The 19,078-nt window shown below is 48.6% G+C and overlaps 1 protein-coding gene across 6 annotated transcripts in view; it reads left to right on the forward strand.

The window, feature by feature from the left end:
• Nucleotides 1-14,185, forward strand: part of FMNL2 (formin like 2) — a 153,928-nt gene extending 139,743 nt beyond the window's left edge. For 2 of the 6 annotated variants that reach the window (XM_075511291.1, XM_075511297.1), the window contains exons 16-26: nucleotides 2,002-2,126; nucleotides 2,755-2,957; nucleotides 4,139-4,373; nucleotides 5,092-5,160; nucleotides 5,330-5,410; nucleotides 5,785-5,914; nucleotides 6,650-6,813; nucleotides 7,127-7,228; nucleotides 7,713-7,811; nucleotides 8,712-8,835; nucleotides 12,026-12,156. In XM_075511291.1, the coding sequence (XP_075367406.1) occupies nucleotides 2,002-2,126; nucleotides 2,755-2,957; nucleotides 4,139-4,373; nucleotides 5,092-5,160; nucleotides 5,330-5,410; nucleotides 5,785-5,914; nucleotides 6,650-6,813; nucleotides 7,127-7,228; nucleotides 7,713-7,811; nucleotides 8,712-8,835; nucleotides 12,026-12,141 (1,448 nt within the window). In that variant the 3' untranslated portion in view covers nucleotides 12,142-12,156. Of the gene's footprint in view, nucleotides 1-2,001; nucleotides 2,127-2,754; nucleotides 2,958-4,138; nucleotides 4,374-5,091; nucleotides 5,161-5,329; nucleotides 5,411-5,784; nucleotides 5,915-6,649; nucleotides 6,814-7,126; nucleotides 7,229-7,712; nucleotides 7,812-8,711; nucleotides 8,836-10,575; nucleotides 11,988-12,025; nucleotides 12,157-13,560 lie in introns of those variants that run through there. The other 4 variants (XM_075511296.1, XM_075511294.1, XM_075511295.1 and 1 more) reach the window with 4 other exon arrangements.
• Nucleotides 14,186-19,078: the final 4,893 nt, after the last annotated feature.

Here is a 19,078-nt window from a genome sequence, read left to right on the forward strand (position 1 = left end):
TCCAGCCGCTTTCGCTGGCTGCGAGTTCCCTCTGCGGGGGCTGGTCCCCAGCCGTGGCCGTGGCCCCACTGCGCTGCTCCCGAGGGCTCTGTAACGGAGGAGGAAGGGAAATTCTAAGAGATTTTGATTAGCTACATGGGGAACTGTCCCACGAGGCAGTTGGCTTCCTTTCCTGTCCTGAAATAACCCAGGAGCAGTTAATCATCTAGTCTAATGTATGTGCAAGAGGAAAATGTTTTTTTCATGGGTGTTTCAGATGGAAAAAGCTATTTCTTTTTTTTTATTTTAGGAATTATTTTGAAGTAACCACATTAATTAAGCAGAGAGTAAAACTGTTTAGTTTAGATGAGCAGAAGTTGATCACGTGTGTTCCTGTCTTCCAGTTGGATGAATATAATTCTCAAAATACACAGACTTTCAAGCTGAAAATGTATATGTTTCCTGTTATTCACTTACGGTTCTTTGTTTCAAGCAAATACTCTTGCCAGTAATTTATTCTTTGTGATGCCCCTGCAAAATGAGCTTGAAAGGGACAAGGACACACAGCTCGACTCTTGTTTTAAAAGTGGAATGACAAAGCGAGAGAAATGCTTTCAGCATTCACCCAGCTCTGGTGCGCAACAGGACTGTCCCCTGAAATAGGTCCTCTCTATCCTGGCAAAAACATACGTACAGAATCGTTAGGGGAAAGTAAAATAATTATTTGCTCAAGTGCTTTGCAACCTGGGAACCCGGCCATCTTCTGAAACCGAGGGGAAAAAATCTAGCATCTCTCCAGAGCATCGAATATTTAGCAAGATTGCTCCTGCCACGACGAACGCGGGGGAGGCCGGAGTCAGGAGCAGACGCTGGACTGAACTAAACCAACCGTGATCCGTCCTCGGCTGCGGGCGCGGGGAGTCTGCACGGGCGCTGCGGGGCCGAGCGTCCCCGGGGGAGAGCGGGGGCTGTGCCCTGCGTCCCTCCCTGCCGCTGCCCGCCGCTGCCGGCTGACCGGCTCTTTGCCAGCACTGGAGAGGGAGGACCAGGGTTTCTCTTTCACGTTTGCAGCTTGGAAAGAAACTGTTTTTTTTCTAAGTAATTCGGGAGCAAAATGTTGATCGCTCGCTTTAATGGACGTCCTGATTTTGTAGCAACTAACAACTTCATGTTTACGTCAAGATACAAAGAAATGAGAACCAAATTAGAGAAATTATTCAGGTACCTTCCGGACCTGTTAGGAACAGGAGTAGAAAAGTGTTGTTTTCCTTGCTCCAACATCGCAGTTTTGTACTCTGTTCACAGATTAATGAGGGTAGTCAGTCTTCATTTTCATAGCTTCTCTGAGTAAGTTATTGAATCGCTTACTGGTTCTGCACAGCGCAAGAAGATTAAACCCGTTATTCCAACAGCTCGCGCGTGCCGCAGCCCACCCCCTTTTGCTTTAAAAGACAAACCTGGTGCGAAGCAGCACTGCCCCATCGCAGCAGGCGGTGGGAAGGGCCGCTCCCTGTACCAAAACCTTGGGAAAAGGGGCTTTTTTTCTTCTTCTCACCTATTCTGCGTTGAGTTTTGTGACACAGATGACGGATCAGCTGTGCATGGCCGTGCATCAGCTCGCACCAGGGTGGGCTCCGCAACCAGCAGGACAGGGTTAAATTCGACCACTCTCTCCATTTTCTGTAGCGTTTAAAAATAGCCTGGGCTTTTAAATCAATCCAGACAACATGCGGTAATAAAGTAATAACACATTTCCTTTAGCGAAGTTTTCACAGCCTCTGGCGTTCAGTCTGGTTCTGCAGAGGCTGGGCCTGGAAGAGCTGGGGGGCTGGAGGAAAGCCCCTCGGCGCTGCTTGCCTGTCAGGGCAGCGAGATCTTTCCAGGCTTTCCAGTGTGATCATTCAGCTCTGGCCAGTTCTTCCTCCAGTGCTGAAATGCCGACTCGAAAGCTGCAGTCTGGGCTCGCGGAGTGTTTCTCAGCGGTTGGGGAATTTGTAATTTCTTCTCCTCTGCTGTCTTTAGCTGTGAAAATCAAGAAGCCGATCAAGACCAAGTTCCGCATGCCGGTGTTCAACTGGGTCGCCCTCAAACCCAACCAGATCAATGGGACGGTCTTCAACGAAATAGATGACGAAAGGATCCTGGAGGTATGAGTGCTGCTTGCTGCCTTCTGCCTCCCACTTCTGTCCATAACAGAAGTGAATACCGGTCTTTGCAGGGACAGAGCGCAGCAATTATTTTGGCAAACAGCTCATCCAGTGGTACCCAGTAGGTCAGCGTGAGTGCCTTGGTTGAGAATTAGGGATGGTAGCTGGTAGTATCGATTATAAAGGGTGCATACCTGTTGTGTGCATTTGTTTAAAACAGATCAGCCAAGATGAGGAGGATGGGTTTTTCCCAGCCTAAAATCGCTGGTCCGGTCTCTAGGAGTTAGGCTTGGGTGGGTGGCTGCGTGCCAGGGAACGAAGCCTGAAGCGGTGCGGCGCAGAGCTGAGCACGCAGGTCTTGCGTGGCACGTGGCTGGATAAAGCCTGAGCGCTAACCGGAATATTTCCCTGAACTTTTGAACGTGTATGGGGCTACTGGGGGAAGAGGCCAGATTTCCCGATCACTAACGCAGGAGCGCCTGTTCCTTACAGCCCGAGGCCCCGATCGCGGTACTCGGCCGTAGGCGCAGCATCGCAGGGTTGGTACTGCAGTTCTGGCACAATGTTAGGCAGCGCGGGTTTTAGTGTTTGATGAGGGAGGGGATAAATAATTTTCTTTCCTTTTTAGGATTTAAATGTGGATGAATTTGAAGAAATATTCAAAACAAAAGCCCAAGGTCCAGCCATTGATCTTACTTCAAGCAAGCAAAAGATAACTCAGAAGGGGTCAAACAAAGTCACGTTACTGGATGCCAACAGGGCCAAAAATCTTGCCATTACTTTACGAAAAGCTGGGAAGACGGCAGATGAAATATGCAAAGCTATTCACGTGTAAGTAAAACACTTGTCAGCAACGAAATTGTGTTTAAGTTTTACTGTGATTTTTGGTAAGTGGAATGGTTTTGAACTGGCAGTTGATGTAAATGTTTTTGCATCTGGAAAAAAATCCAGGAGTAAGGATGGAACCATTCTGAATTCCCAGAAATCAGATTCCCTTGAACTAAAATAAAAAACTTGCAGTTTTATGTTGCTGTATCACTATTTGGGCTTAACAAATTAACACTTTTTTTAATTAAAGAAGCTAATTCATGTATATCCACAGCATGCCATTGCATACTGCATCTCTCGTTCCGTTTGCACAGTACTTGACACCCAAAAGCCAGAGTATCAGGAGGAGGCAACTATTTTAGTTTGCTCCGTAAAGCACGAGTTTAGTCCCAGTGCACTGGAAGGGTTTTGCATAGAATTAAGTTCACGTAATGGCCCCGGGCAGTGCCAACCCCCAGCGTGACGCAGGTGTGCCCGAGGAACGCGGCAGAGCCTGCCGCAGGAGTGCAGCCAGGGGCTCGGCCCGCGCCGGTACGGACCCTTCTGCTGACTCCAGCAGCTCCCGGGGACGCAGCGCAGGTGTACCTGCTCCTTGGGGCCGATCCTGAATCCATCCCGAAGCACGTAGTTACTCGTGGCCGTGACAAACATCTGCCATTTCTCTGTCAACGAATATCTTCAAATTTGGATGCGCAAGCATTACCTTTGTGCTGGTGAGGAGGGTGACCCGAACCTGCTGCAGATCGAGGCGGGTTCAGCAGTTGGGGTTTACAGGGCTCAGACCCAATTAAATAAAACTGCTATTTCCTCCTCCCCACCTCTCTTCTCTGATAAAAATGAGGCCTGGCCATGGAGGGGTGCGGGGAATGACCACGTCTTTGAAAACAGAAACAAGGTGCCCAGCAGCACCGTTCACATCAGCCCAGTAACCTTGTTTGCATCCTCATGTGCAGAGAGCTTCGCCTGCAGGACCGTGCCCCCCGCCCCAGCCAGGGCAACACGAGCAGGAATAACTTCACAGCTTCTGTACGGTTTCTCACTGCTTTGCCGACTCAGGCGCACGTGTAGCTGAGCGGCGTAGGAGGCAGAGCTGCCTTTGGCAGCTTTCTCACTTCTGTTACTTTTCCATCGTTTTGTGTAGAGCCTTGTCGTAACACCGCTTCTTCTGGTTCGTTATCACGCAGGTTTGACCTGAAAACGTTGCCGGTGGATTTTGTTGAATGCCTCATGCGGTTCCTGCCCACCGAGAACGAAGTGAAAGTGCTGCGGCTCTATGAGCGGGAAAGGAAACCTATTGAGAACCTGTCTGATGAAGACCGGTTCATGATGCAGTTCAGCAAGATTGAGAGGCTGATGCAGAAGATGACCATCATGGCGTTTATAGGCAACTTTGCAGAAAGCATCCAGATGCTGACCCCGGTGAGTGAGGGACAACCCCTGGGGACACCGGGGGGCTGCGTTGCCTGTGCGGGGATCCGGGCTTCCCGGGGGCTCGGGCTCCCCTTGGGAGCTGCGCTCTGCGGCACGGGTCAGCTTGCGGGGAGCATTGCAGTCGTGCGAAGGTGTGGGCCAGTCAGTGAAGGTTATAGAGATTTTAATTTTTCTAAGACAGAGAGGTGGTTTGAGTGTTGTGGAGTGATTACCAGTTCTCACGGAGACAGCACATGACACAATTACACGAATGAAAAAGTGGTTTTCAAGCTCTATTTTCATATATCAATGACTCTGATATCCCAGGTTTGTACCCTGAACTGCTCCATACTGTCCTGTTTACCCTGTAGAAGTTTAAAATGGGTTTAAATGAAAATCTAGTTGTTTGTATCATCAGGGAAAGTTATTATCAGTGCTGGTCCGTGGGCTCTTTGAAGTGTGTCCCATTCAGCCTGATGCATCTTTCACAGTCGCAAGGATTGAAATGTAAATACACTTTTACCCAACCGCATCTGAGTGTGGTAAATCTGCGGTGCAAATGAATTGTTTGAAATCCTGATGTGTCAGGGCAGGATAACATTCATGTTAGGGCCCACAGTATGGATGAAAAACTAGAGGTGTTTTTCAGAATGTGAGTGTTTAGATTTTAATTTTACTCTTGGGTTGGACATGCATTAACCAAAGCTCTTCCTGTGTTTACCCGCAGCAACTTCACGCAATAATAGCTGCATCTGTCTCCATAAAGTCGTCCCAAAAGCTGAAGAAAATACTGGAGGTAGGTCTGATTTTAGATATGTTCAATAGCTCCATCACTCACTGTGCACTCCCTTACACATACTGAAACTGTACGTGGATGCTGACATACCAGCTCTCCTTCCAGAAGTTTCTAAAGCACCGTGCATTTGTCCTGAAAATTCATGCTCTGCTCTGTTTCATCCTGGCAGATAATCTTGGCTCTCGGAAACTATATGAACAGCAGTAAACGAGGAGCTGTGTATGGATTTAAGCTCCAGAGTTTAGACCTGGTAAGTAAACCAGAGGTGCCTTGTGGGGACCAGGTGGGAATCCAGTTCATGTCACGGCGAGCGGCTGCCGGGGAACTCGGTCGGTGCTTTCCAGCCGGTGAGGGCAGAGAGCGGCAGCGGGGAAGGCGCTCCCTGCCAGGCAGGGCGAGTTTGCTTTGCTTATCGTTGTTTTGGGGGCCGCTTAGGAGAAGGCACGTGTCTTCAGAGGCTCTGCAGACCACAGCCTGAAAACCACCTGCTAAACGCTTGAATGAGCTTTTACAGCCGTCCCTGTCAGATGGAGAAACACCAGGGAAAGGCGAGCACCGGTTGAGTCACTTTGCTTGGAGCCTGCTGCCCCTCCGCCCAGCAATCTCTTTGCCTTCTCTCCCCAGCTCCTAGAAACAAAGTCAACAGACCGAAAGCAGACCCTGCTGCACTATATTTCAAATGTGGTCAAGGAGAAGTACCAGCACGTGTCCCTCTTTTACAACGAGCTTCATTACGTGGAGAAGGCTGCTGCAGGTACTGTCACCCTCCTGTGCCTGGCCAGCGGTGGTGGCACGCGTGCCGTGCGAGGGACTTCACGGCACACCACACTGTGTGTGGGGGCACTTCTCAGTGGGGAATTGCTCAAGCTGTGGGTTCGTGTGCTTGTGGAGTGTCGTGGTTTAACCCCAGCCGGCAACTCAGCACCACCCAGTTACTCGCCCACTCCCCCCCGCTGGGGTGGGGAGAGAATCGGAAGAGTAAAAGCGACAAAACTCGTGGGCTGAGATAAAGACAGTTTAATGGGGAAAGCAAAAGCTGCGCACAAGCAAAGCAAACAAGGAATTCCTTCCCTGCTTCCCGTGGGCAGGCAGGTGCTCAGCCATCTCCAGGACAGCAGGGCTCCAGCACGCGTAACGGTGACTGGGGAAGACAAACGCCATCGCTCCCAACGTCCCCCCTTCCTCCTTCTTCCCCAGCTCTATACACTGCCCGTGACGCCGTATGGTATGGAATAGCCCTCGGGCAGTTTGGATCAACTGTCCTGGCTGTGCCCCCTCCCAGCTTCTTCTGCCCCTGGCAGAGCACGGGGAGCTGAGAAGCCCTTGCCCAGTGCAGCACCAACTAACACATCCCTGGGTTATCAACGCTGTTTTCAGCACAAATCCAAAACATAGCCCCATACCAGCCCCATACCCCAAACTAGCTCTGTCTCAGCTGAAACCAGGACATGGGGCGGGAGCGATGCAGCATTTTTGTTTTATTTCCTAGTGTCTCTTGAAAACGTCCTCTTGGACGTGAAGGAGCTGCAGAGGGGCCTGGATCTGACGAAGCGTGAGTACACCATGCACGACCACAACACGATGCTGAAGGAGTTCATTCAGAACAACGAAGGGAAGCTAAAGAAACTGCAGGACGACGCCAAAATAGCCCAGGTATTTCTTTATTCTCGGGGTTTGGTGAGGGGGGTGAGTGACACAGTGAGCAGCGGCGTGTCACTGCGCAGGACGTGCTTTTATATACACAGCAGGGAGGAGAGGGTGCAGCAATGCTGTGGATTTGTTCCCGAGTTCAAGTGCTAGATGTAGTCGTGCTGGCCTGAGCCAAGGGTTTCACATGCAGAGGAAATCTAGACCCTTTACACTGCAGTATGGATGCAGTATGGATATGCAGACCCCAATACTGCAGTAATGGATGGTGAGTTTCTCTTGAAATATGTGCAACGCAGTAAATCTGTGCTTTTTGTAGGATGCCTTTGATGATGCTGTGAAGTACTTTGGGGAGAATCCCAAGACGACACCCCCCTCGGTCTTTTTCCCAGTGTTTGTCCGTTTTGTGAAGGCCTACAAGGTAAACAGGAGCATCCGCCTCTTCTCTTCTGTCCTTGTGAACCCGATTCGGTGCCTGCGTGGCTCGGGGCACCCAACAAAACAGCTCGTAGCTCCCTCCAGCTTTGACGCAACGTGAGCCAGCCCCGACAGCCCGGCAACACCACCCGGGGCAGCACAAATAGTTGTTTCGGGATTATTTTCAGGGCTGAAAGGCAACACGGCTGTGTGAGACGCTGGAGGAATCCTCAGAAATTGAATGTCTGGGTGGCTGCAGCTTCCACCTTTAACCCTGAATACATGTCTTTTGGGACTGGGAGAGGATGGTTTGTGCCACCTAGGAAGGTCTCTCCCAGCCCAGTTTTTTCAGACTGTGTTCAGAAGCAGCTAAATTGCCACACCTAAGCTCCTCGGAAAGCCCCGTGGTAGCAAGTGATAGTGTTACTCAATATTTAGGTTTCCTTAGCAATTGGAAGCTATAACCTGTGCTTTTTTGTGGTAAATAGCAAGCAGAAGAAGAGAATGAGTTGAGAAAAAAGCAGGAACAGGCCTTAATGGAAAAACTTATGGAGCAAGAAGCATTGATGGAGCAACAGGACCAAAAGGTATGAAACACATACGTCTTGCAGGCAGGAGCCATCGTCTTCCTGTGGTTTTCCTGGTAGTTGAGAAACCTCAGCTCTGTGTAAGAACCTCAGTTGTCCAACTTACAGTTGCCTGGAAGTTTTCTCCTTATGGGGAGAGAACCAAAATAAGCTGAAAGAATACAAGTGTATGGTTCTGCTGCTTTGAAGTCTGCAAAATTAAGAAAAACTGAAGAGACAGAAAGTCATCTCGTCCACATTGGCATTAGCTAAACTTTGTTCTGCTCTGGCCTTGTATCTGTTAAAACCTCATTGGTGTTCAGCGTGCCGAGCCTCCCGTCGCTTACCGGGACAGGGAACGATTGTCCCCAGATCCTTCCCTGTCAGAGCACGGCAGCAGGACTGAGCCCCACGTTACCGTTTTATAGGAATTTTCCTGATGTGGGTTTTTTTTTTCCGAGGTAACACTTTAGATTTGCTAGAGGAGGTTTCCCATGGCTCTAAACCAGCCGCTTTGTCGGCTGGTGCTGCTTCCCACAGCTGCTGTTGGGATCTTCAGTCCCAGCCAAGCTTTTTCCCTTGAAGGAAAGCCTATTCTCCTTGTTCCCCTAATGCTTTTCAGAGGGAAGAGCTTGGAGCTCCAGTTCCAAGTGATGAGAAGGCTTGGAAGTAGATTACAAATGTGAGAAAGAAAAGCAGCTTGGCAGCCACGTTCACTCGTGACTCTGCCCGTCCTCTCTGTGGGACGTGAGCTAAATGCACACGTGTGTTCTCCCGGTCTCGCAAAATTGGGCAGAAAACCGGCAGTTACGTTTGCTGATTGCTACCAGGGGGATGACCTGGTGTTTCCCGTTCGGGAAGAGAGAAGCGGCAGCGTAGCTGGAGCTCAGTCCTTACAAGTCCTCTCTTCTTTGCTTTCAGTCTCCTTCACATAAAACAAAGAGACAGCAGCAAGAGCTGATTGCAGAGCTCAGACGGCGGCAAGTCAAGGATAACAGGCATGTGTACGAAGGGAAGGATGGTGCTATCGAAGATATTATAACAGGTAAACACCTTTTGTTCCTTAATCTCAGAGGCCCTTTCACAAAGGATAAAAATGCCTATCTGCCTAGCAGCTATTGGAAGTGCTTCGGGTACTTCTTAAAAAAGTGTTACTCGAGCACAGCTTAGGACACGGTTTATATGATGTCAGTCAAGTATAGAAACTTTTGCTAACGGTATGTAACAAACAAATAACTGCCAGTAACTGCCTTTACGCGTCCGCTGCCAATGCTGCGTGCGCAGACCTCGGGCACCCGCTCTGTTTCTTAGTTCTTCTCTTTCAGCATGTGGGGACGTACTCGGCCTCTGATGTTTAGAGTAGCCAGTTCAGTGCCTGATCTCGGCGGATGCTCCGGTGGGGATATGCATGCCGAGCAGATCTTTCCCAGAAACCTTTTTTCCCCATAAATGGAATGAATGACGGATGTTTAACATTATTAAGAGCCTACATTTTCATTAAAATGTACTAACAGTAATTGCACCACATTATTGCGCAGTTACAGCAAATCATTTAGTCAAACCTGAATGATTTATGACCCTAAACTGCTTCTGGTTTTCCTGCTTCTCAGTTTGGTAGGCAAAGCCTGCGCTGATCCCAACCTAGGGCTGGAGAGGGAGGGGCAGAACCCGCTGTCGTGGCCAGAGGCAGTCAGGACTTTGGTGCAAGCATTTGCTGATAAAAAGAGCCGCCTTCTAAACTGCATTTTGCTCAGGGGTCAAATAATTTTTAATCTATACAGCTGCTCTGATTGCAGTACTTTGATTTTACTGCACGTTCTTCACCCGTGGTGTGAAAGGAACACGATTTTAACACTTCAGTAGCCTCACAGTACTTTGTTTCCATTGCACAGAAGCTCAAAAAAAGGTCTTTGGGCAGGATTTGCTTGGCTCCTGCTCCTGAATGCTCTTCACATGAGTTTTTTCTGCAGGAGGGGAGGAGAGCTGTTTTACCACTCATTAAGGAAAGCCAGAGAATTTTTGCCCAACTAGATGACAGGGCTGAAATGCTTGAAGCTTTCACAACTCTTTTTAACCTTGATTAACAGCTTCCTGAGATAATATTCTTTGTTTAAAGGGCAGAGTCGCTGTAATATCTAATCTGTTACTGCTGCTACAACTCCTTCAGACCCCTGGAAGCTTGTTTAATTGGTAGAGTGGTTCTCCTGCTCTGTGGGAGAAACAGATTGTGTGGCAGAAGAGCATCCACATGCAAAAGGCAGTCCAGCGGAGGGAGTGCCGGACTCGAATTAAACACTTCCTATGGCCTTGTGCCTACTATTTCCCATTACGGGGGTGTCTCTGAGGGCCTCAAGCCATGTAATAAAGGTCAGGCACGGGAAGTCAGGTAGGACCGAGGTCACTTGAATCCGGCCCACGAGATCTCTGTCAGTGGTATGGAAATGATCGCAAGTGTCGTTTTAAATGGGATAGTGCCTCATCAGATGCACAGAAAAGCTCTGCTGATCCGGAGCAGAGCACTGTCTAAAAACACACCCTTTTCTGGAGCACGTTTAGCAATAGTCTCTCAAAACCATTGCAAACGATGTAATATAAGAAGTACTTATTCGAAGACTTAGAACTGCCTTGTTGCCAAAGCCTGCCGAAGTGCAGTTGCGATTAGACAGCTGGTTGGAACGTGTAAGACCGTCCCTGGGTGTCCGTAACCGAGCACTAACACTGTACTAATGCGATAGATCCGCTTCTCACGGCTCTGTTTGTCTGTTTGGCTGTTATTCCCATGCAGTGCTGAAGACTGTGCCCTTTACTGCTCGAACCGCCAAGCGGGGCTCTCGGTTTTTCTGCGAACCTGTTCTCACTGAGGAATTCCATTACTAAACTATTCCTCTTTCACATCTGATGCTCTTAGAAAAAAGAAAGGTTGCTGTAGATTTTTTGACACTTCTCCATTTGTACGGATCTCAGCCAGGATCATGTGAATGTTGAGTGTATAGTAATGTCCAGCGTCCGCCTGAAGTTGTATTTTGTCACCTCTTGTTGCATGTTCTTGTGTTTCAGTAACTTTTTATTCCATCCCATTGACTTTGCACTCGATGCTTTTGGCCATCCTTGTGTTTCAAAGGCATCTCTCACCCTCATGGCGAATGCCATAGAACAGCAAGTGGTGGAAGTCACGGTAGATTTGGCACAGGTTTCCTACAGCTCACAAGACTGAGGAGATCAAACGCAGTCAAAAAGTGACGGTTCACTTGGCTTTTCTATGTCATTTCTGGCCTACAGACCTTTCTCTGTAGGCCAGTCTACCTACGTAAAATGCATGTAATGCATCAGCTGTATGCCAAAGCACAAGTACGGGCTGCATGAACTAAGTGGGACTTCCCTGGGGTTTGCTTTCTGGCTTGGAAGGGTCGTCTGTAATAACGTACGTCCTCTGCGAGGAGCGTTTAGTTTCAGCCTTTTTAACCAGCACCTGCATGTTTGCATGCGAGATACAGGATAAAATGAACAGCGTAAAATCTTTTCTCATTCGGTCACATCCATATTTAACTTTCTTCAGTTCCATGCCAACGTTATCTAAAGAAAATCAGAGGTGTTTACCGCGCACTGACCAGTTCCAGTTCACTTGGACTTTGTGCGGTGCTGGGGTTGGGCGCGGTAGCGGCAGCGGTGCATGAACCGGGGGCGGGGGGGGGGGAAGGAGCGGAGCTGGGGAAACACTCAGTTATTTGCCAGAACTGCAGAAATTGTGACGATGAAAAGCTTGACATGGAACTGAGCAATTTACATCGTGTGGTGTAAAGTGTTTAAAGAAGGGTGTGTTTAACCCAGCATGGCTGTTAACACTGTTGTCTTGATTTAAGGACTCAGCGGCTTAAGAAGACAACAGTGTTTCCCTTTTGCGATATGTATTTTTATGAATGCTTCTAATAAAATTGCAAACTATAATCAGCTCAACGGTTATTTGCTCTTTCGAGTTAATTGCTGTATTATCTTCCTGGAGCCAATCTTCAAAGCAGCTTGGAATTTGGTTAGCGAGAGGCGAGGGTGGCCCTCCTGTCCTTTCCCCTCCGTGGCTAACCTCCTCTCGTAGCCTTGGCCTCACCCCCTCTCGCTCTGTTGGCTAACGTGCCTGGGAGTTTTGAACGCTGAGTTGACTTGCTCGTCATTTTCCATCCCATTTTTTTACTTAACCATCATTTTGTGTTTTGTTTTGTTTTGTTTTTTTTTCTGTTTAGCCCTAAAGAAGAATAATATCACTAAATTTCCAAATGTTCACTCGAGGGTAAGGATTTCTTCTAGCACACCGGTGGTGGAGGATACACAGAGCTGGCAAGCATCACTTTTTACTTAGCTTCCTCCTCTCTCTGTATGCCAGACAGCCTGTTGGTAGATGTGGCTAAGAGTAATACTGGTGAGAGCCTAAAGGCCAGTGGAGACCGAGACCCTTTATTTTCACCCTCTGTGGTGCAGGGGATCCATAGGCCACGGGCTGGTGACCGGCTTCATGCTCTCCCCGGTTTGGCCCTTTCTCTGCCGAGTTTAGCCCGAGATAGGCAGTCTTGTCCCCAGGTTGTGGCAACCCCATAGTTCCCTGGATATTCTGCTGCCCCTCGTCTCGGTCCTGCTACGGCCACCGAAGGGGACATGAGAGATGGACAACCAGCAGCTCGAAGCATGGAGGTGGGAGAGGGCAGCCGCAAGCGAAGGCACCTTCTGCTGGGGTACACCAAGAGCTGAGAAGTTCGGGAGCTGTGTTGAAACCGAGACAGAAGTCATCCAGGAAATGCGAGGGAGGGTTTGCCCAGTCCAACGCAAATTTGTTTTCCAGGAGAGAACTATTTTGACTCGAATTAGTCTTGAGGTGTACCAAGTGTGCTCGTTGTATCGTAGCCACGCACGTAACACGTGTAACAGCACACGTAACACAGGCTTCCATCAACACGTCCATCTCCAGCTTTCTCCACTGTTCGATCCATTGCATGCTCAGCATTCCCTCCTCTTCCCTCCCGAGCTCTCGCCTCCCCAGCAGCAGCAGCAGCAGCAGCAGCAGCAGCAGGGCGGGTCGGGCCGGGCTTTGCTGCCGGCGAGGAGGAGGAGGGAGGGGGGTGGCCGCTCCTCCGCTGCCTTCGGCTAACGAAGCATCTCTGCGGCCGGGCGAGACGGCGGCAGCGGGGCAGGACGGCAGCTGGAGCTTTGCAAGCCGGTTGCAGCGTACCAGCTGCTTTATCTGGGGGCACCCTCTTTTAAATAAATGGGTATATAGGGAGCATAGGCCCACCCTTGTGTTGCTAAACACTGGCAGCGTTGTACCCCGGGTCACACGTCTCCAGCGAGCTTCATCGCGCTTTAGACAACTCCTTCAGCTCACGCTAGCGTTTGAGAGGCTGCGTGAAGGACCGAGGCGTACGTCCAGCAGGCTGATTTCAGTTGCTGTTGCCTTCCTTACTGACGTTAGTGAACACCAGCAGCCCGGGGGTGGGGAGACGTCCACACTAACTTGACGGCATAACTCCATGTAGTTTCACCAGCATTTCAGCGCATTTCACCAGTATTACCTGCTGCTTGGGTGCGTAGTAAAAGGGCACGTCAGTATTTGCTCACTTCTGCTCTCGTTGGGTTGAAGTCCCTGCTCCTGTTCCTACACAAGCTGCTTTGATTGGCTTCCAGCAGGACTTTGCCTTGTCTAGACTGCGTGTGCGTGCATGTGTGCGTGTGTGTGTGCACGTGGGCGAGCCGTGCGTGTTCACGAACGCCGCTTTCCTCTCCGCAGATCTTCGAAACCAGCCGTACCGACGGGCCGACGCGGTGAGGAGAAGCGTCCGGCGGCGCTTTGATGATCAGAACTTGCGCTCTGCGAACGGTGCTGAAATAACCATGTGAGCTGGAGCCCTGCAGGGGTCAAGGAAAGGGGGTGCTTGGATGATACCTTGTCCGTGTGAACTCTGTTCATGTCCTGCCACTCATTTACAGCCTTGGGAACAGTAAAATTTACCTTCTAAAGGGCTCAACGACCTAGAAAATGCATAGGAACGTCAGCAATGGGCTCTCCACTCAACCGTAGCTAACAAGTGCCTAAAATTGAAGTACCTGCTCAAATTAATCAAAGCAATAGGACTTGATTTGATTGGGTATCTTTTTACACCAATACATTATTCAGTATTTTTAACCAAAATGTAAAATACGTGTTGTTTTTGGGTGTTTAGTTTGGTTTGATTATATAAAAGTTTAGTGACTGGTCTCCTGTGGGCCTGACCTGCACCCCGACTGGTTGTACACAGGTAACACTTGGACGTGCTCTGCTTTTAACTGCATTCCTGTGCTGTCCGCCGAGGGCTTAACCTTGGCTTCAGCTGCACTTACTGGCTTTGGGTTTTGTTTTGTTGTTTTTTATTTTTTTTTTTTAAAAAGGAAGACATTTAAGGGCTTTCTATATGTAATATGGAAAGGATTCCAAGAGGAGACCCGTACCTTTCCCCACCACACGCACAGACTCCACCCCCCGTAGCTAGGATGTGGTACCACGTACGTCAGCGATCACAAGATGCGTAGCAAACGAACGCGAGGCTTCACCTGGAGGTTGGGATGGTTGTAGGGTGCAGTGCCGGGCTGAGGCACGGGGTGCTGGGGCACAAACGCATTGCAGATGCAGAAAAACGAGAAGGGTGGCTAAGGCACGTCTACGTTCTTCAGCTAGAGGCAGCTTTTGAATAACCGTGTATTTATTAATTAGCACTAAGGTATTAACATCTCAATAATCAGTATTAGGATTCTGAGGACCATTGCAGTTCAGTTACTCGCGCAGAGAATCATCCCGTGCCCTGCTCCGTAGGATTAATACCCCGCTACAACGCCAAGTTCCTTGGACAATCCAGTTCCAATTCCCGGCTAAGGATCCTTTGGTCAGCAAAGGGAAGCCCGGCCTCAAAATCCCTATCGGTTATAGGTTATCATCTGTTGCGTTTCAAAGCTTAAAAAGGGAGATGAGTCGGACTTTGGCAACATTATGCACCCCCGCTGCTAGTGTGCACCCGTAGCCCAGAGCAGCAGGATGAAGCCGAAGTCGTGCCGGCAGGGTACGCGATCTTCTCAGAAGTGAAGAACTGGACTGAAGAGAAATTTGTGCTTTCCAAGATACATTTTGCTTACAGCTTACCTTCCCTGGTCTCATTGCATCAATATGTTAATTGTAAAATTTATTGTATAGTATTTAACCACTGAATTTCTTTTTCTTTTATGTTGTGCTTATGTGAACCACTGGTGAAGGTCCCGTTTTTTTTTTTCTTGGATCATGTGTAGTTATATGATAATCTGTTTTTAAATGTACAGATATTTTGCTACAAAATTGGTGCAGTTTTTTATGGTTTTTACACTTCTCTTTTATTCCCACTTCAGCCTCTGGGTAATATTGTAAATATTGTTTAAAAAAAAAAAAATGCATCAGCCTGTGCTATACAATCTGAATGTTATTTTAACTTATAGTTTTTGTTTTTATATTTAACTAAATGGACAGTTTGGGGCTCAAAGTTACCACATTGACCTCTGCTTACCTATTTACAGGAAGTTGACTTTAAAAACTGCCACCTTCTTGCATTTACAGCAACGCGTACCTGACATGCTAAAGAGAACATGCCACATCGCCTCTTTCTTCACTGACAGTGACAGAAGAGTATTTTAATCTGCGTAAGAAAATTTGACAATTAATTTAATAAACTGTTAGGCAAACGGTTAAAAGCACTAGCGCTCACCTTCTGAAGCTCAAAGGTATTTTTTTAATTGAAGACAAAAATTACCATTCAGCTAGAATAGAACGCTGGCATGTTCTCTTTAATATTTTTCTAGTAATAGACCTGCTTCTTAGCAATATTAGAAGTGTTTTATAAAAGCAGTTCATGTTACTTTCCTGGTCTGTTCCTGGCATAAGATCAAATAAACTATTTACACTACTACACAGAAGCCAGAGGGGCGTTTTTGGGCACTTCTCCCCTTTCCCCCGAAGGGCGATATTCGCCAGGTGGACACCTGGAGCTGTCCGCAGTGGCAGCGAGAAAGCCTGGCTGCTGGTTGGGGTTGGGGGGGGTGGTTATTTTTTTCCCTTTACAAACCATTCACTATTTGCTTTTGCACATCTGATCCCTCAGTGACTGTAAATGGCCCCTGGTGCTTTCATTCCCCCCCCCCCCCCCCCTCCAAGGTGTAATTCTTCGGGGCTGTTGGAGTTGGGGGAAGGAAGGAAGGGACCCGCCGAGGCCCTCTCACCCCCCGCAGCGATCACACCCGGGGCTGAGGCCCCCTTTGCAGTGCCTTCCCGCCGTGTCCCTGCCCGACTTCTGCTACCAGCGATTAACGCACAGTATCGAGGCTGAAATAATTCTCCCGGTAATTCGCAACACCAGTTTACTCCTAGCGAGGGCACAGCCAGGCTGGCAAGAGGCCAAGGGGACAAATTCTGGGTCACTGTTCCTGCGGTGGGCACCTGCTGTAAGGTTCCGGGCACAGGAACCCAGAGCCGTGTCCAAGAGCGGCGCGGCTGCAGCAGATGCCAACCCCTCTGTGAAAACGAGGGGTGAGGAGTAGTTTGCCATAAATACACAAAAAAACCAACAGTACAAATATTTAAGTCCTGAACTTAAACTTTGTACTGCAGCCAAAATTCAGATTTAATTTTTAGAAGGGTTTAACAAAATAAATACAAGGGGCAAAGGGCGAGAGCGGGTGCAGACAGCCCCGCACGAGCTGGCACCCAGGAACTGCGGGGTGGGATCGGAATAACCTGTCACAAACAGGACAGGGCTGGGCAAGACGAAGAGCAAATCAAATACAATCAAATTTAAACACTGGGATGGGGGCCGTTAATGCTTAAAAATAACTGATCTTGCGAAAAATCCTTTCCCTGTCAAGGCAGAAACGCAGCGTTTCAGCTCAGGGCTTCCCTGTGCTGGCCAGGCAGGAGAGCGAGTCGCCGTGTAAGAGCACAGCCGGGGTACGCAGGCAAGGCGGTTCTGCCACGGCAGCGACAGGCCACCACAAAAAGATGAGGCTGCGAGAGAGGAGAGAGGAGGAAAAACTAAAAAAAAACCCAAACCTGCAAAAAAGCTGGAACTCATTTCCCTGAAAGCTAAATTACACCTTGCCAGGGGTGTTTTGAAAGCGGTCTCCTTTTAAGATGCATTTCTTTTGCAAGAGCTAAGACATACAAAAAAAACCCCATTAGAATACTTTATATTTACAGGTTTTTTATTTTTAATGGAAAAATAAAGGCAAACCTTTTAAAAGTAATATTTACTTAGAAACACTTTTTCCTTATGCAAATGCAAGGCCATAACAAGATATCGTACAGAAGTTCTAACGCGTTTGCAAACCATCGTGACCTCTCAAATGCTAAACGAGCCCAGCACGCTCTTCCCTCCCGTCCCAGCACTGCACCAACGCCAAACCCGCACAAGACCCGGTCAGCGGTTAACCTCCCGTTCCCAAAACCCGTTGTTAGCCTCTTTTCCACTTGGGCTTTGGTACCTGCTACGCGATCTACGCATTTCTGTGTTAAAATATCAGGAAAGCGATATTTACCCCGTTAGCAAAATACATATTTAAAATCTCGGCTGATTGTAAATAGTCCTGGGAGCACCAACTCCTGCCCGCCCTGCCAGGCTGGGCAGAGCCGCCTGCTCCAGGGGACAGCCTGGAACAAAGCCACCGCCAACGCTTCAGCAGCTCCCCCGATTTTGACATGAAACATGCCACGGGGTACAAAGAATGAGCACAAGTCCTCTTTGACCAAACTCGGGTCTTTTTTCCCCCAAGCGATCAATGAGCAACTACTACTCACTCTGCTGGAAAACACCAACCCCGAAAGGCGCTCTGTACCCAGCGTCCTGCCAGCACCGCATCACCGCAGTAAAAAGGCCGTGGGGTCCTGCTGCGGGGCAGCCGTCGCCAGCAGTTTGTATTTCAAAGGACTAATTTCAATCTCCAAGAGTGTTCTTTAGAGGGAGTCTGAATCATGGAACCACCCTGGCAAGAAAATTCGCTGTGGGAATTGGACCTTTTGGGGGTTCCTGCGTTAGTAACAGCTGTCACAGATTGGGAAAAAAATGCACTGAAAAGGAAGCTGAACTCTACATAGTCTTCAAATAGTTTTTGTGAGCACCTAAGTTGCTTAAATCCAACGATCAGAAGATAGTAATTTACCACAGCTGTACAGAGTATTTAAAACTAGAAATAAATACTAGTACACACTAGAAGACAAGGTTTAATAATTGATAAAAATGTACAAAAATATTCCCATCAGAGTTGCCGAAGGTGTACCGCAGCGGGCACTGCTGGCACAACTTCCGAAAAGCAAAGGGGGCAGAGGCAAGCAAAAAGGAGACGGGGCTTAAGCTTCTTCCTTTTCCCTCCCTAAGGGACCTTCCGGACACGGCTACGCGGCTGCTGGTGAAAGGCGGTGGCACATTCTTCAGCAGGTTCTTAAGGCAACACATTGAAATTCATTCACAATTTGATTTTTATTTTTAAATTTTCTTAATGGGAAGATAAATGCTGAAAGAACGCCCGTAGCTGTTTCGGGTCGGGTTTTGGGGAACGCAAGAGGTGGCTGTGACACACAGCACACACCGGCACTGCAACGAAGGGCCCGACCCATTCCCAGGGCTTTGAAAATTTACCGTGAAAACTCACTCTGAGACAGTACTTAAACACAAATCTCAGCCAGGAAGTCAAGGCTTCTGTTTCGTACAAAAGCCCAACATGGGTTTGGCCAGTGATGCAGGTCACAAAAGAAAAATTCCAATATCTGGTATTTTTTTGCAGTACAGATCAAGAAATGGATTCGTTACTCCCCTTTCAACTGCCTTCCCCTTTCCGAAATAAAAACAATTCCATAAAACAAATTAAACCACAAGAAACTATATTAAGAATCTCTTTCTAAAAATGAAATTTTATCTGCCTACACCGGCCAGGAAAACCCGCGTTACTGCCTTTCTAGGAGGGCCCTACTGAAGAGACGCTTTGCTAGAAAGGCACCGACGCGTCCCTGGGCCCGCAGAGACCCGGGGAGCACTGACAGGCCTTCCACCGCGGTGCGCCCTTCCGAGGGCTCCCCGGGCGAGCGGAGCACCCGTCCTGCCGAGCAGGTCCAGGACAGACGCTCCACTGTGCACTCAGAGTTTCATTCACTTTTCTAGATTTGATGCCAGGCCCGTAACAAAAGTACTTGAATGTTTTTATGTGGTAAAACTAAAACCCACTGTTATTTCAACAATGGAACTCAGGATATTGGAACCCACGTC

The sequence above is a fragment of the Mycteria americana genome, chromosome 9, assembly GCF_035582795.1.
Source record: "Mycteria americana isolate JAX WOST 10 ecotype Jacksonville Zoo and Gardens chromosome 9, USCA_MyAme_1.0, whole genome shotgun sequence".
Taxonomy (NCBI): Eukaryota; Metazoa; Chordata; class Aves; order Ciconiiformes; family Ciconiidae; genus Mycteria; species Mycteria americana.